Source organism: Miscanthus floridulus, chromosome 3 (genome assembly GCF_019320115.1).
Source record: "Miscanthus floridulus cultivar M001 chromosome 3, ASM1932011v1, whole genome shotgun sequence".
NCBI lineage: Eukaryota > Viridiplantae > Streptophyta > Magnoliopsida > Poales > Poaceae > Miscanthus > Miscanthus floridulus.
The window spans coordinates 118,897,617-118,910,399 of NC_089582.1; the positions used below are offsets into that span (position 1 = coordinate 118,897,617).

Genomic DNA, 12,783 nt, shown 5'->3' on the forward strand with positions numbered 1-12,783 from the left:
TAAATGGAGTAATTCATAGCTGTAGTTTATATAGTCCAATTGTGGTGTAATTTTTATGGTGGATTAATTATTGTATGTTTAAATTATAGTAAAAAAATTATACTCGTTGGATCATGTATAATTTAGTTATAGATTTTATACACGATCCAATTTCACGATAGCGGACTTTTGTGAAAGTTGTGGGAGTTAACTGGGACTTTTTCCTCGCAATTTCAGTCGGCATGTCACGCTCACCGTGCATAAGGGCGCGCACAGCTCCTCCTGCCCAAAAGGCAGGGAAGAAAGGTCACCTCACTTTTGATGAAATGAAAAAGAAAAGAGAGGTAGGGTGTTGATTGATTGATGGGGACCCGAATCAAGTGGAAAGCCATGTGGTTTGTGTTTTGCCAATTGTTGATTCCCTGCGGAACCCTCGTGATTGATTGATTTATTAGTCGTGGGGCCGTTGAGCTCATGGGGCCCTGGAGCTCAGGGATCACGAATAATTTCAGCGGCGACTTGTCACTTGGCCAGGTCATAAACATTATTATCAATGTCAATGCCAATCCTGTTGTTAATTATTAAGCCGTCATAAAATGCTCGAGCATAACGCTTTTACACAAGGACGATGCGCTCGTGAATTGCCTCAGGCGAAATGTTAAAATCCAATCTTTTATACTCTACCACCGAAACGCTAAAAGTCTCTCTTCCCATCACTCGAAGTAACGTAATTATTATTTTTCGAGAGGAAAGTAACGTCATTATTAGTATAACAACCTGTGGAAAATCCATCATGTTTATTTATTCCGTTGCTCCCACGAGCAATTCATCAGTATACACGGACGCACACACGTTGCACATGAATGAATATACTGCACGTCCGGGGTGTACACTACACAGTACATACACTGCAATGGCCGTACGTCTCGACACTGCTACATGATACTACATACAACTCCTAACGAGACAGCGAACGCACGCTCTGCACACTAGTCGTCCCGACGCCGACGCGACGGACCAGCAAACCCCTGCCTGTAATCGCGGCGACTCCTCTAGTTGCTACGAGCCCCATCCACGGGCACCTCCTAATAATTAATCAAATCGGGAATACGTACGGGTACCACGGGTTCGTCGACCGATCGCGGTCATCACGCGGTGCCCTCGACGCGCGCCTTGGTGACGCCGGCGCAGGCGTCGACGAAGTCGCCGTCGATGAAGTCGGTGGAGAAGACCTGCAGCTTGTCGCCGAGGCCCTTGGCGAAGACCTCGGCGATGAAGAGGCGCGCGTAGCCGTGGATCCGCTTGGTGACGGGCCACACGCACAGCACCGGGTTGTCGGCCTTGGGCGTCACCGTGTTCTCCACCCGGTAGAAGAACCTCCGCTCCGGCACGGCCGGCTGCTGCGCCAGGAACTTGAGGTTGCTCTCGAACTTGGTCTCCGGCAGGTCCGTGTCGATCCAGTTGTCCCTGAGGTACCCGGCGCTCCACAGCGGGTCCCCGGGCCTGGGCGCCGCCGACTTGCGGGGCTTCCACACGCAGATCACCCGCCGCGGGAGCAGCTCCGCGACCGTCTTGTGGAACACCGCCTCGTCCTGCGGGATCAGGTGCTCGCCGAGCTTCTCGACCAAGAACTTGTCGAACTCCGGCGGGTCCTCGTGCCCGAACTCGGTGCGGATCTCCAGGATGATCACCTCGGACTCGGTCTCGCCCAGGAACCTGGCCACGTCGTCCAGCACCACGTCGACGGGGTACGTCGCCAGGATGCCGTGGCAGACGCGGCGCTCCTCCTGGACGCGCACGTCGATGACGCGCGTGCCCGTGGCCAGCTGCTCGTACACGGACATGGACTGGCACTGCGCGAAGGGGCGGGTCACGAACGGCACGCCGATCTTGTTGGTGGCCGAGTCGTGCGTGCCGGGCCACACCACCTGGTGCACGCGCAGCCTGTTGGCGCCCAGCTCCGCCATCCACCGCTTCCGGTCCGCCGGCCGGTGCTCCGACCCGGGGAACGTGTCGCCGGAGGAGGAGAGACGCGTGGCCAGCGCCTGCTTCTCCGTGGTCACCAGCTTCCGCCGGTCCACCTGCTTCGAGAAGAAGGCCCCCATGGCTTCCAGCGGGTTGTTGTTGGTGCCGTTGCTCTTGCCAGCGCTGCTGCTGCTATTGGAGGCAGCCATGGATGGACGGATGGATAAATAAAGGATCCTGTGCTGTGTGTGCCTCGAGCTCTGACCTGGACCTGCACGTCGCTGTAAGCTGGAGATCGATTGATAACTTAGCAGCCTAGCAGCAAGACAACACAAGGAAGAAAAATATCAATGCGTGGGGTGGGATTAGCCAACATGTGGCGATAGATGCTTTATTTGTAGGGGCTTGGGCGCTTGGCTGATCGATCCGGCGGAGGAGGAACGAGGAAGTGAGGCGTGTTCTTGTGACCTCCGCTGCTGTTTCTCCCAAAGACTTCTTCGGTTTCCTTGGATTGGATGGTACAATTGGCGTTAGGTGGTAGGTGCGGTATGGTGCTCTGATGGCAGACCGGGCGGGCGATAGATTTTTCTTCTTCTTTGGCATTTTTGTATCCAAAAAATTGCTACTGGACAGAGGGTTTGGTTCGTTGCTTTACTCGTTCGGAGCATGGAAGGGGTAATTATTTTATGGCGAGACGGTGACGGAATCGGGGCCACATGGAAAAGGATATGTTCATTATGGACGGACACGCCGTGCTATTGGTGAGTTCCAGGTTGTCGCAATAACTTGTCAGGCAAATGCTCCAAACTTTTGTTGCACAGATCGAAAAAGTCACCGATCGCAGGCTATGCGGAAACTGGAAACAAGACACGGGTCATCTTGGGTGATACGTACATGGCAACGTGATCGATCTATTGGCAGAAGTGTTTTGATATTTGCTGCATAATAAAGCAGCGGCACCGTGGCACTAATTGGAGAGCGTCATCGTGATGTGCATATACTACCCCAAATGCAAGGGGTATCTGTCAATCGTATTTTAGCACATGAATACATGATGATGCGTTCGCGTAGACACCACTGATTGCCAGATAATTAAGCATGGGAGGAATCACGCTGCCTGTACGCGACGCGGCGATGGGAACTGTTGAATAAGAGACACATTACGATGTGACACTAATCAGCCTGTTCGCTTGTTGGTTTCAGTCAAGGCTTATGAGCCAGCCAACAGTGCTTTTCTCTCACAACAAACCAGCACCGGCCAGACTTATCAGCCCAACCAGCGAACAGGCCGAATAACCACGATAGGGCTACGACCCTGTTGTCCAACATGAGTGTGCGTGTTTGGTTCAGAGAGGAACGAGGTGTGAAGCCAGAATGTAGGCCTTTACTCTTCTCTTGCTTTGATATTAATATTTGGCGTTTCATCATGTTTATCCCATGAACATTCTTTTAGCACGCACCACATAATAATAATGCAGAAAAAAAGGGAAACAAAGAAAGGAAGGATCAAATACAGGAAAGGACCAAAAGTCAACCAGAGGTTCCTGCTGCCAATCATTTGACTTGCACGCGTTCAAACTTCAAAGCACAACGTGTGCTCCGCGTTCAACTGCTCCCAACGACATGTCGACATGCACACATAGCTTCGTCAATCATACAATGGCGGGAGCCAGTAGCTAGAGGTTACTCGGGGTTAGACTATTTCGAGTAATCAAGCTTATCATGCCTTCCACGTGGGCTCAGAAACCTAAATAACACGGGACCAGCTAATAGTTTCAGAATGGCAATAAGAAAAATGTTTGAACGCTTTTAGTCAGGTGATGCCACTCAAGTATCTTTCGCTTCAAGCCTTATAAACCAATTCTCCAGTGGCTTTGGTTACCCTGATTCGCTTAAACTTATCAACCATGGTATAGTGTTTTTCTCTCACAACAAAACAGTTTCAGCCGACTTATTAGTCGCAGAAACCATCAGCTGAACATCGGTTAATTCTTGCCTATATATGCCCTATACCGTTGTTTTGAAAAAGTGAAGAAACAAAAACCTACCATGGCATGCCACCTGGTTGAAAGGAATAATAAACTATAAATGACTCTTTTAAATAAAGAGGATAAATGTTGGAAATTAGGAGTATCAGTCGCTCTCCTGCGCAACTGGCACTTCATTTCTGGAGAGAGACGGGCAATAATACCATAATGCCCACATTGGTTTCAAACTTTCAATGTAAAACATTACTACAGGACTGTAAGATTTCTCCACTAATGGCCACTTGTCTATTAAGAATTTGCATAAACTAAACCACGAGGAAAATAAATAAATCTTGAGGAGATCTCTGAGATATCATTTGGTTGTTAGCCAACCAACGGAAGGCTACATGTTAGTGTTACAACCAACTAATTACAGGATTAGAATATGTACCTGCCTTAGGGAAAATTAGTGCTTACTAAGGCCAGGCTTGGGACAGCTATTCGCGGCTCCAGCTGATGCGTTACTGTAGCTACAATGTTCATGAAGCTGTTTTTCTCCCTCCTTCTCAAAACAATGGAGAGCTGGTGAAGACAGGTTTTGTGGCCCCTCCGGTTAGAGGGCGGACCGGCGGAGCCAGCCCACCCAAACAGGTCCTAAATGATCAGCTTACTTCTCCTCAAGTACATCACTGCGTCATCAGTATGTTGGGACAAAGTGATGTACCAGACTCATAGGAAGCAAAATGTCCTGGACTCCTAGTTGAAATTGACAGTTGGCACAACACAAAAGCATACACTGAGTGCTGAAGGAATACTTTCACCTGGAAGGGAAAAAACAGTCACTGACGTTTCTCTTTAGAGCTCCTCTTTGGACTTTCCAGGTGCCCACTGAAAGTGGCCACAATTTGCTTCTGGATTTGATGCAGGACCCTGACAAAATATAACAAGTGATGATCACTGTAAGATATAGTGCTGTGTATTCTCTAAAAGGGCCATTTACATTGTTCACAACCTATTTGACTGTTCGGATGACATGATGATGTTATGTCTACTAACTACGAAGCAGGAAATTGTGAGTACATGTGTACCTGAGCACGAGCACAAACATAGAACAAACGGCCTATATTAGGGCCCTTCTTCACAGATCTCGGAATGCATGGTTCACTATGCCCTTTGCAACGTGGTAGCGTCATCTTCATCTTTTGTTGTATTCTCTGCCACTCTAATGCTGCAGCATTAGACTTGTCTGTTGAAAGTGAACAGGATGATACATTTGTACTATCCTGATCTTTTGCAGCCGACGTTGTGCACTGCATGTTTTCAGGCAGACTATCATCATTTGAAACACATGTTTGATTTTGTAAGGTCTAATGTTTCTGCTGGAGTAACTAAGGTACTGGTACTGGCATTTACTGTCTTTGACCCTGGTCGCTCAAAAAACGACTTGATTGTTGGTTGAGACGATAAGTTGCGTTTAATTTTCTTTTTTGGCACAAACTTGGCGCTAGACAGTGAAGTTTTCTGGCTGCTATGAGAGACGCCAATCAAACCTTCATTTGTCCATTGATCAAGATTTGTCCCCTTGCACATCAAACTAGGAAGGTTACGACCTTTTGCAAACTCAGTTATACCAGTTGTCAGTCTTCCTTAGCTATAATTGTATTCTCCAAGCCATCACTACAGTAGCTACCGACTACTGTATCTTCGGACTGAATCATATTTGCAGCATTTTGCAGCTGATAAATTTTCCCTTTACCAAGGAATGATACTGCGAACTGTGACAACACTGGCAGTCAGTATTACACAATATACTGTAACTAGTACCACTTCACACAAAGTGCTCCACTGAGCCCAAGTATAACTTAGGGGCTAGCTGCCATATAAGACCAGATACCTTACCAACTTACGAGCTAATGAGCTCTGATGAAACTGAATATTAAAAGAACAGCACTACAACACCAAAGTGTAATGCACAGTAAACATGCTATATTAAGCATGACCAAAGATAGGGTTTATTTTCTAACTCAGCCAAGCAAAGTGCCACTGCCACATAACTTATGAGTTTAGAAATCAACAGTGAACATCAGGAAAATGTGAAAGATAATTTGCACAGATCATTCTGTTGGCATAGTTGAGGTATGTGTCTAATAAACACATAAGAAAGCCAGGTCTTGAAGCAAGTTATAATTTCCTCCAAACCAAAAATGATGAAGTGCACTTTCCTTAACCGAAACTTCTATGAAAATAAGTATGGATTTTGGGCAAACACATTAACACACCATGAAAAGAATATTAACAGATAAGCAAATGAAGTCCTTACATAAGATAGAAAAGTTCCATGAACAACTCAGCTACTTGCTTTAGCAAAAATAAATTCTACACAGAAACTGGTTTTAGCACAAACACCAAAACTGCAAAAGCAAGCTACAACTAAAAAAAACATACAGAACACTAAAATTCACTCACCAATACTTTGTTGCCGTCCACGGACCTCTGGAAGATATCTTGCAGCTGATGGCGGGATATTATGAACTGGAAGTTCAGGTATTTCTTTCAGTAAAATATAAACTGGAATATGATCAGATCCTTCTAGCTTACTACTTCTTCCCCCTTTCCACCTGTAGAGAATGGAAAGATTAAATCATTCTAATGTAACACAGCAAATCATGTACAATATCCACTTCATTTCAGAGAAAACTGTTATCCAGTATTCTTTACTTTGATAAATTTTCAGAATTCCCTCTTTTGAAATGATTCATTATCTCACATTCTTCTACATGACAACAAAAAATGATATGGTCCTCCACAGAATCACAGTGATGGAGACAGGAACCGGAAATGAGAATGTGGTCTATTCTAGAGCCATAATTATACTCTTCAGCACCAATTTTCTGATTAAAACAAGTATATGCTCCTATCCTGCACAAAAGAAACACAGCAAAGTATGCTTTAGAAAGTAACTTGGGATGAGTCTACTTATAAGCCCAGTTTGTTTGGCTTTTTCAGAAACACTTCTGCACGGATATTAAAGCAGTGAAATCAATTAGAATTTTTTGAAAAGCAATTTTAAAAAGATGGCTATTTACTTCAAATCAAGCAGTTTTCAAAAGTGGTTCCTCAAAAACAATCTTTTTTATAGCTTTTGTAAGAAGCAAGTTTCTCCAGCTTATGGCAAAGCCCAGACAAAACTGGACCTAAGTCAACCATGGATAATGAAAATAGAGTAGACTCAACTCATTGTTACAACTTACAAAGAGGGTTCTATTTGACCAGTGTGGTTGCTTTCAGGTAAATATGAGCAACTTGTAAAAACAAAATCATGTGCACAAGCGGTTGGGTAGCTCTCGGGGCATTCCAGTACCTTTCAGGGTGTTTTGATTTAAAAGCATCAAAAAAGGGACCTCCGTGTTCTCTCAGCATGGATCTCAGCCATTGTCGGAACCTTTCATTAGGAAAATGAGAATAAAAATGCATTGTTGTTTCCGGATGCTTTATAATTGGAACCATAGCAAAAAAATGCTAAAAGAAGGCTTACATTTGCTTCTCAAAGCCAGGTGGCGCGTCACACCTGTCTATAGAAGCAGGAGCAATATTCAAATCACCAACAACAAAGACTCTCTTTCCAAGAGCCAATAGATGTTCCCATCTTTTCTAAGAGGTAATGAAAGAAAGAAGCAAGTATAAGAAGCATAAATATATAGGCAATAAGCATTGAAAAGATAGAAGTATTGTTGAAATATTCTTCATGAGAGATACTTATTAGCAGAGACACACACAAAGTACCTGCAGTATCTTGTAAAACAGTAGCTTAAAACGAACCCGCTCTTTGTCATCTTCTTCAACAGCTGGGCCATATATGTTGAAAAGAACTAAACAAGTGGTGAACCATTATCATTATTACATACAAAACAAAAATCAAATACGCAATAAAAAAACTTGAAAATGCAAGAAGTTATGTTCCTATCAAGGGAACAAGCTACTTACCAAAATGCCCATGATCAGTGATGATGCACCGCCCCTCATTGTCCACCCTTAGGAGGTCCTCTCTTGTGATTTCACCAAGACCTTCCTCCTCGACAGGCATTGCAATAATGAAATCCCCAACAGTTTCACTATTTTTTGCATAATTCTGAAGTCCAGTAAAGCCTTCTTCAGCTGCTACTGGCAAAGCAACCTCCTGGCTGGAAAATGATGATGTTACTCGGAAAAATGTTGCAACACCTACAAAGGATTCGAGTACAGTAATTGACTGAGGACGTGGTCCAATCAAAGTAATGCTGAACCCAGAGAACATCTCCAACCAGGCAAGCAACTATGCATCAGTATATCAGCCAAATCAACATATTGTGATTACCATTTGTGACACCATAACAACATACCAGAGTATGCTCCACGACCTTTTGAAGAGCGATTGCATGAAACAAAGGCCTCATATCCTTCAGCCATAATGACATCTGCAGATAGGTCCTGCCTTGACAATTTGGTCTCCTACAATACAGCAGGCATTGATACAGTTAGCTCGAATTTTTCTTCTTAATATAATGATACACAGCTCTCGTGTGTTTGAGGGGAAAAAAAGTTAGCTCGAATAAATCAGTACACACAAGCCTAACCCCAGCTCGCGCAGTTTTACTCTTTGCATTAGACAGAATAAGCGATGAATTGCATCCCACCACAGAAACAATTCTTTGATCTACACTAAACTAGATACATTCTCTCTCTTTTTTCTTTTTGAATGTAAACTAGCAGGACCTGCAGATACATTGTCTTTTTCCTTATATGGGGAAAACATTGTCTTTTTCCTTGAAATGAAGTGTCAATCGCAGTAAGCTTCAAACTTCGCCCGTTTGCATTCCGTCCAATATCCAGTGAAATTTCCGCGTTTTAAGTGGGGGTCCGAGTGCGACAGTGAGTGATAAGCACAGGCAGGCAAGCACTACTGAGCTAGCCGTGCTGCGACAGTGAATGGGGGTTCAGTTTAGTGAGTGGGAAATCAGCAATTGGTCGGACCTGGAAGCAGATGATGTCGGCGTCGAGGGCGTCGAGGAGGCGGCGGAGCGAGCCGTGCTGCGCCACCCGCGGCTGCAGCCCGTTCACGTTGTACGTCACTATCTTCACCATCTCCAGCCGGTACCACAAGGCGTCACCCACGGTAGGCGAGGGTTCGAAGGGGAAACGCGTCGCTCTTCTCGCAAGCGGGGCGGGGACGAAGAGACCGACGGCCGGGCTGCCCGCGGCGGCGGTGGCAGCGGGAAGCCGGGAACTGTGCAGGCTGATCCTAGAGTGGTGTCCGGTCCCGACCCGAACTGGCGGTGGCTCTAGGCAGCCGTCCGATGGTAGTGGTGGGGCTGAGATCTCGGGGGTGAAACTAAACACCCCAAAACTAGACATTTGCATCGCAAAGTACAGACAGACACATACACCAGCCGTCAGCTGATGAGTTGTCACATTTCCGACTTGAGTTGGGACGACAGTGCGTATCACACTTCTGTACCTCATCCTCATGTCGTCCATGGCCTCGCGAGACTTGCTCGTTACCTGAAACTAGATGCCTATGCGATGTGAGAAAAGTATTTTCTCCATACTTTTTTATATAATTCTAATTGTTTAACTCTTCGGACGTGAGAATTGTATTCTTTTATGCGACGGAGGGAGTAGTCACTAGCTGCTCGCTCGCACAGTTTCCTGAAAACGTCTGTCTACCTCTACCACTGCGCGCCTGTGCCTGTCCAACTGAAAACTGTCTCTCGCTCTCTCCTCTCCCCGGTCTTCCCCAAATACTCTCCTCCAATCGACAAATAGGAGTACAGACTACTATTGATCGTTTGATCGAGTCGGGATGCTCTCCCCTTGCTCGAGTGTCGAGTCGATCAGACGACCTGTCATTACTATAGCCCTCTCCTCCGATATGTCTTTGCCCTTCGCAAGTTGCATGGCTTGCAGCTGCAGCCTCACAGACGGCTCGTCAATTGCTTGAACCGGCGACCACCAGCAACAGCAGCGAGCGGCTGCTGTATATGCAACTGATGCAAGCGAAAACGACGTGTACAACTGATGCGATAGCGGCGCACAATAGCTAGCGCCCTGGCGTCTCCACCTCGCTGGTCGCACTCGCACTTGCCCCCGACTCCCCGTCGCCCGTCAATGTCAGGGACTCGGTTGGCTGTGGTAGAACCAATCAACTACTCCTACTCAACTGCTCGGTTGATCGCACGCGCTCGGTCATTGGCAACTTGCCACGCGCGACCTTGAACGGGACAACCCCTCTCTCTCTCTCCTCCTCGTCCCGTCGTCCTCGCATGGCATCACGGACAAGAAAGAATCCACAGCCCACTCCTTGCTCGCATTGACCGGGCCGGCATGGCATGCGTTCCACTCCCATCCATTCCTCGTTGTTGGAAAAGAAAAAAGAGAAAGAAAGGAGAGAAAGAAAGAAGAAAAACAAAGAGGAAACGCGCGTGACAGCGCACAAAGCCGGGGTTATATATTTAAACAGATGGCAAGCGATTGCTGCTGATCTGCTCGCCGTTGTCCTTGCAGCGATCGTTGGGCCGCACGAAGAAACCAAGAGGTAGAGCTACTGCTAGCATTTAACTACTGTTTCGGCACATGGTGTGATAAGCAGCGGCAGCAGTTGAACTGTACGCCTCTAGCCGTGTGGGATCTGAAACGTGGCAGCAATATAATTTGCTAGCCTAACTATTTCTTTAGATAAATGGAAAACATCATCAGGATTTATCTCCTTAAGAGAGGAATCAAATCACACTTATATTATAAGATCCATAGAAAGAATTAATCTCACTTGACTTATAAAATATTTAAATTTAAACTCAATCCTAAAAGTAAAGGGTCATCAATGGAAGGCGAAGAAAAACACAATCTGGCTTATGCCTGAATGATGTATTATTTTCTATCATCGCATCATTGTAATTGGACCAAGAACCGTAGGCAATATGTTTCCTTGTAAACAGTATACAATCTGCATACGCTTTTGGTTGAGGCTTATAGAAAACATTGTCATTTTCATATTAGCCATATGGACCAACAAAAAAAAGTAGAAGCACCTAGCAGTGGTAGTAGATTATATTGATTTTCTCCCTATTTTATGCCATCCACTCAATAGATTTTTCACACTCAATAGTGTAGGGAGATGGGAATGGATTGACCCAGTCTTGGATTTTACCATGAACTCAAGGCCAATTAAGAGGGTCATGGGTATCCATTTCACCTAACGGTTATGGCCTCCCTAACCCAATGGGTAGTATGAGTCGGCCTAATTTTTTTTTGTGCTATGATGGATATGAGTACTATTGGCACTTCTAGAAAAGATGAGATACAAGGTTAAAAAGTATCATGATAACATATTAAGGTTATTAGAAATGCGTCAAATTAAATAAGTTTGCAAGTGAATCATGATTTTAATTTTATCTATTTTCACTCTAAAAAATATGGTATTTCCCGATCTACTTCCTAGCATATACATGCTTACAAGTTATGACCAATCATCCTTATTAGGAAAAATGAAGAAGACCGACAAATTTTAAAAAAGTTGCTATGTAATAATTGGATTACCCTTTGGGTCAATGTGTTCCGACCCTATCGATTCATTTTTTTTACTTTGAAGCTAGCCCTTTGGACCATTAGCCTTGCTTTTATGGACTGGGTCAACAACCCAATGGATCAACTCGACCCATTGCCATCCTGACAATGGAGGCACACCAATGGAAAGAATATGTAAAGCACACCACAAAAATCTAGCAAAAATACTTTTTTTTTAAAAAAAAAGAGAGGTGTTGAATAGTTTCTAATTTACCCTAGAAGTAGCACAATTGACTGCCATTGCAATTCCTTCTGGCTAGATTATCTTTTAGTAAGGTCATGTTTTGCAACAAAGAGCCAATGAGGAGCTTCACCGAAGAAGATGCACGAGCCAAAGAAGCCACGAAATGGAGGCTTCACTTCTACAATTTTTGGCTTATCTCCCAGGAGTTTTACTCAAGGAGTCATTTCTCGCTCCGGCATTTGATAGACCTTCTCCCCGAACCATAGAGGAGCCAGAACTGCTCAAAGAGCCTTGCCAAATAGAAACCTAAGTGTAACTTTTTTTAGGAACCATAAAAGCCTTAATTTTTGTTAAATTTCACATGTGACTTTAACATTATTACTAACTAGATTTCCTTGCCAATCGCGAAGATTTTTTGTTCAAAGGCCAAGTTACTAAGTCTTTTCTAACTTGTAGGTTAACATTTACAATGAGTGTAATCGGATTTTGCTATTTCTATAATTTATTGCCCCCTAAAGCTTTTGCTAGTCTCAACTAAAACTTGTAGTTTTATATTATATAAGACACTATATCAAGAAACTACCCTGCTCAGTGCAACATTTCTACAAGTTGACCCGCATAAAAATCCAGCCAATCATTCATCCCCCCTCTCTTTCACCCGTGTGCTTCTCTTTCTCTTCACTCAATTTGTCTCTCGCCTGTGAAGACGTAGGTGTGGCTCGGGCCGGAGAGGACGACGAGTGGTTACTTTGTGGGGACGGTGCAACACAATGCGCCCGGGAGGCCACGAGCGGGGCAGGGGCCACATGCAGCCTGTTTGTTTCGTCCTAAATGATCGTAGATTATTTACTACTCGCTGATTTAGTATAAGAGAAAAATATTATTTTGGCTTATAATCCACGATCGTATACGAGCAAGCGAACATACTGATGATGTGACTGTTTAGTTTCTACAATTACAACAGGGGTGCTGCTGAGCAAGCAGTTCCGATCAGTTTGCTTACTGAGTTCATTCTGTTTGGCGGCAACCGCCGTTGGGTGACGTTTTCAGTTTTCTATTTTCTCCGCCTCCTGTCCCCATCGCCCTTCT

General features: G+C 45.0%; 1 protein-coding gene and 1 pseudogene across 1 annotated transcript; both read right to left on the bottom strand.

The window, feature by feature from the left end:
• Positions 1 to 740: 740 nt before the first annotated feature.
• On the bottom strand, positions 741 to 2,599 carry LOC136546654 (uncharacterized). The gene is made up of 2 exons (XM_066538619.1): positions 2,319 to 2,599; positions 741 to 2,232 (listed from the first exon to the last, which is right to left on the bottom strand). Exon 2 carries the CDS (start codon positions 2,151 to 2,153, stop codon positions 1,128 to 1,130), a length of 1,026 nt encoding a protein of 341 aa, XP_066394716.1. The 5' UTR covers positions 2,154 to 2,232; positions 2,319 to 2,599; the 3' UTR covers positions 741 to 1,127.
• Positions 2,600 to 4,179: 1,580 nt separating this feature from the next.
• Positions 4,180 to 9,265, bottom strand: LOC136546655 (DNA-(apurinic or apyrimidinic site) endonuclease 2-like; annotated as a pseudogene).
• Positions 9,266 to 12,783: the final 3,518 nt, after the last annotated feature.

What these genes read in the sequence shown, in the direction of transcription:
- LOC136546654 (XM_066538619.1), bottom strand. Translation starts at nt 2,153, where the DNA reads ATGGCTGCCTCCAATAGCAGCAGCAGCGCTGGCAAGAGCAACGGCACC.